Below are 3,162 nucleotides of genomic sequence, written 5' to 3' on the forward strand. Positions count from 1 at the left end.
TAAGGTCCCTTCCAACACAAACTAGTCTTTTATTTTTAAATTAAAATCTCTGTGTAGGGCTTTAAAAGTGATTTATTTGCATCCCTCTCTTACCAAAGCATGTTGTGCAGTTCTGGGGGTGCTGACATGGTGTGTTCTGTAGTGGGGCTGGTGCTTCCCACCCTGCCCTGTCCTGTCCTGCCTTGCAGGGAGCCGAGTACCAGCTGCGCCTCTCCCTTTTCGATGCCACCTACCACCACTTCTTCGGCAGGACCTGGAGGAGCAGCCTGCGAGCTGCCCGCGCTGCCCCGCCGCGCCTGGCCAGGGCAACGTTCAATGAGGTGGGTGCCAGGGGCTGCGTCTGTGCTGGCTGTGCCTGGGAAAGCACCGTCAGACCCTGGGAATGGGCAGTGATCCATCAGGGAATGGATGGAGCTGCAGGAGCAGGGTCTGAGGAGGGAGGTTTTTAATGCACAAAGGGAAAAGCTGCTTTTGCTGGAGTGGAGGCTGGAGCTGCTCTCCTTTGGTGCTGGTTTACTTCAGCAGTCTGGAGCTCTGGTGTCCCACCATCAGCATGCTGTAGCCAAGAGTCTTTAAACGCAGTGAGTCTGAAGCGTGCGCAGGCTCTGTCCCTTGGTCTGTCTGCTTCTGATCCTTGTCTGCAGTAGTCTGCTCCCCTGCATGCAGGCAGCAGCTCAAACCCTTTTCCCTCCTGGCACTACCCAATCCTTTGCCCAGGCTGCACCCAGGCGCTGCCCAATTATTAAGCTTTAATGGAACGCTTTATTAGGCTTTATTTAATGGAAAACTTTATTAAGCGTGTGCTGGAACGGGGAAACTGGGGTGTTGGGTTGCTTCCAGGGCAGCATCGGGGCAGTGGTGTGCGGCCTTGTGCTGCCTGCTGCATTCCGGGCTGGCAGCAGAGCGCAGTGTTTCTTCACAAGTGGGAAGGAAGGGACGGAGCAGCCACCCTGTGGCACAGCACTTCCCTCTCCTGGCTTGGGAACTAAACTCATCCAAAGCCGCTGCTGATAGCGGTAAGCTGGGATGACCCCTTCATGGGGAGACCCCATGGCCCTGTAGTGTGGAGAACAGCTGAGATGCTGTGTTTTCTGACTTATAACTTCTCTTTCTCCTACCCAGCACTGCAGGTGAAGTTTAGCACAGTTAGTGCTGCATTCCTTCATTTGCTTGTATCAGTAGTATCTGAGGGGCGTTGATGTGTGCATTTCTTCCCCAGGAGTTTTAATTCTCATCTGACCACTGCTTTTTTGATGAGGGGTGGAGAAAAACTAGGGGAGAGAGAGCATGGTGGCATGGCTCCTGACTTGGCTGGATGCTGGGTCCAACTGCCTTTCCAAGCACTGTCCCTGTGTCCCAGGCTTCCTGGGGTTTGGTGTGGCTTTGGGAGCAGGAGCTCAGGGTGTGGGGTTGCTGCCTGCACACTTGGCAGCCTCACTGGATGAGAGGGGTGTGTGTCGGGCCAAGGTAACCCTGGTGCTGCATCGTCCTTGTGGGGTTTGGAGGAGAGGAACGTGCTGTCACAAGCCACTGCTGGTGCTCACAAGGGGACAGTGAGCTTGGTTTTACAGGGATCTGCTGCAAGGGCTCCCTGGCTCTGCAGCCAGCAGTCATTATTTCAGTGTTTTGCAATAAAAGATAATAGAATAGCGATTTATTTCCTGGGTTGATGGGGTAATGTCTCTCTCTGTTATCCCTTCCTGACAGCCTGTGATTACAGTAAACGTTTTCCCTGGGACACTGCGGTAATGAGTCTTTAATAGAAAGATTAACCTAGCTTTAAATCCTGTCCTGAGGAGGTGACCTGTGTCCTGTCCCCTCCTGCCTGCAGGTCCAGGCCACCCCTGTCTCTGCTCCCCACAGTGGGTTGGGGGTATTCGGACTTCTTTGGCTGTCCTGGTGTGGGGCTTGCTCTGTTTTTACTGGCTTTGCAGCCTGTGACTTACTCTGGAAAACAGGTGCTAGCAACAAAAAAAGGAAGGGGAAAAAAGTCAGTGATGTTTGAGGTTTAAGGAGTTGATGTTTCTGAGCAGTGCTGGGGTCATTTGCCAGGAGCCACTGTCTGGGGGTTTTAATGGATGTTCTAGTTACACTCTTGGCTGTCCGAATGCCACAGGCTTTGCTCTGCAGCAGCCACCACCAGCTCTGCAATACCCTTTCCTTCTCCTTTCCCACCCCAGGCCATTTACTTCCACACCTCCTTGAACCACCCTGGCATCGCCGCCGTCGTGGAAGTGGTGGCAACGACCAAGAAAGGGGATGGGAGCTCTCAGCATCTCTCCTGTGGCTTTGGAGTCATCCCCCTCTTTGGCAGTGGCTCAGAGGCAAAGGACCAGGCCACCAAGGACAGAGTGTGGGTGTCATTGCCTTAATGGGGGATGCCAGGCATCGGGGTGGCAATGTGTTTGGCTGCTTTGTGGGTAGAAAGGGTGGTCCTGGGGCCGCACAAACAAAGCCAGTGTTTAGAAACCTGGAGTTCTTCACTGCTGGGGAAGCAGCGGTGGGTTTGTGATGCCTGCCCTTTCCCTAAAGGACATGGTTTTAGCTTGGGTACAGAGTAGGCGGGTGGTTCCTGTGAGCAGAGGCATTATGGAAGAGGGAGGTGTGCCTCAGGGTGGATTTATTGACAGCTCTGTGTGTGCTCTTTGCTTTCAGGCTGAAGCTGTACCATGGGACGCCACGTGCCCTGCTGCACCTGCGCTTCCAGGAGCCCATGGAGAGTAAGCAGCAGCAGGACATGGTGCCTTGATCCTTCCTTGATGGTCTCTTATCCACATGAGTTTTGATATTATACGTGGTCCATAGGTAGTGCTAAGTGGACTTGCCTTACTGCCAGCTGGGAAAAGCCTGGCTGGGCAAACCCAGGTTTTCCTTTGCTCCCAGCATGTGTATTCATGGATAACTTCTTCCACAGTGGTGCCATGAAGCTGTCTCCACATCTTTGATCATTTTGGGATGTTTTTCTTCTTCAGAGAACAAATACTTGACGGTGATGGAGAAGAGCCACCTGCAGTACACCCTGAAGCCCCACCAGCCTCTAGAGACAGTATTTCACCTCCTTCCCGAAAACCTTCTGGTGTCTGGGCTGCAGAACATTCCCGGCTTGCTGCCGGTGTGCGGAGACATGAGTAGGGGCTCCTTCTTTTTCCCTTTTGGCTGCGG

General features: G+C 53.4%; 1 protein-coding gene across 1 annotated transcript in view; it reads left to right on the plus strand.

The window, feature by feature from the left end:
* Positions 1 to 188: 188 nt before the first annotated feature.
* Positions 189 to 3,162, plus strand: part of LOC104408582 (nephrocystin-4-like) — a gene marked incomplete at both ends in the record, with an annotated part of 4,054 nt that continues 1,080 nt past the window's right edge. The window contains 4 exons of the mRNA XM_010018232.1: positions 189 to 320; positions 2,181 to 2,353; positions 2,656 to 2,720; positions 2,973 to 3,128. Coding sequence (XP_010016534.1) covers positions 189 to 320; positions 2,181 to 2,353; positions 2,656 to 2,720; positions 2,973 to 3,128 — 526 coding nt within the window. The remainder of the gene's footprint in view (positions 321 to 2,180; positions 2,354 to 2,655; positions 2,721 to 2,972; positions 3,129 to 3,162) is intronic.

Source organism: Nestor notabilis, unplaced genomic scaffold (genome assembly GCF_000696875.1).
Source record: "Nestor notabilis isolate BGI_N333 unplaced genomic scaffold, ASM69687v1 scaffold17137, whole genome shotgun sequence".
In the NCBI taxonomy this organism is placed as follows: domain Eukaryota; kingdom Metazoa; phylum Chordata; class Aves; order Psittaciformes; family Psittacidae; genus Nestor; species Nestor notabilis.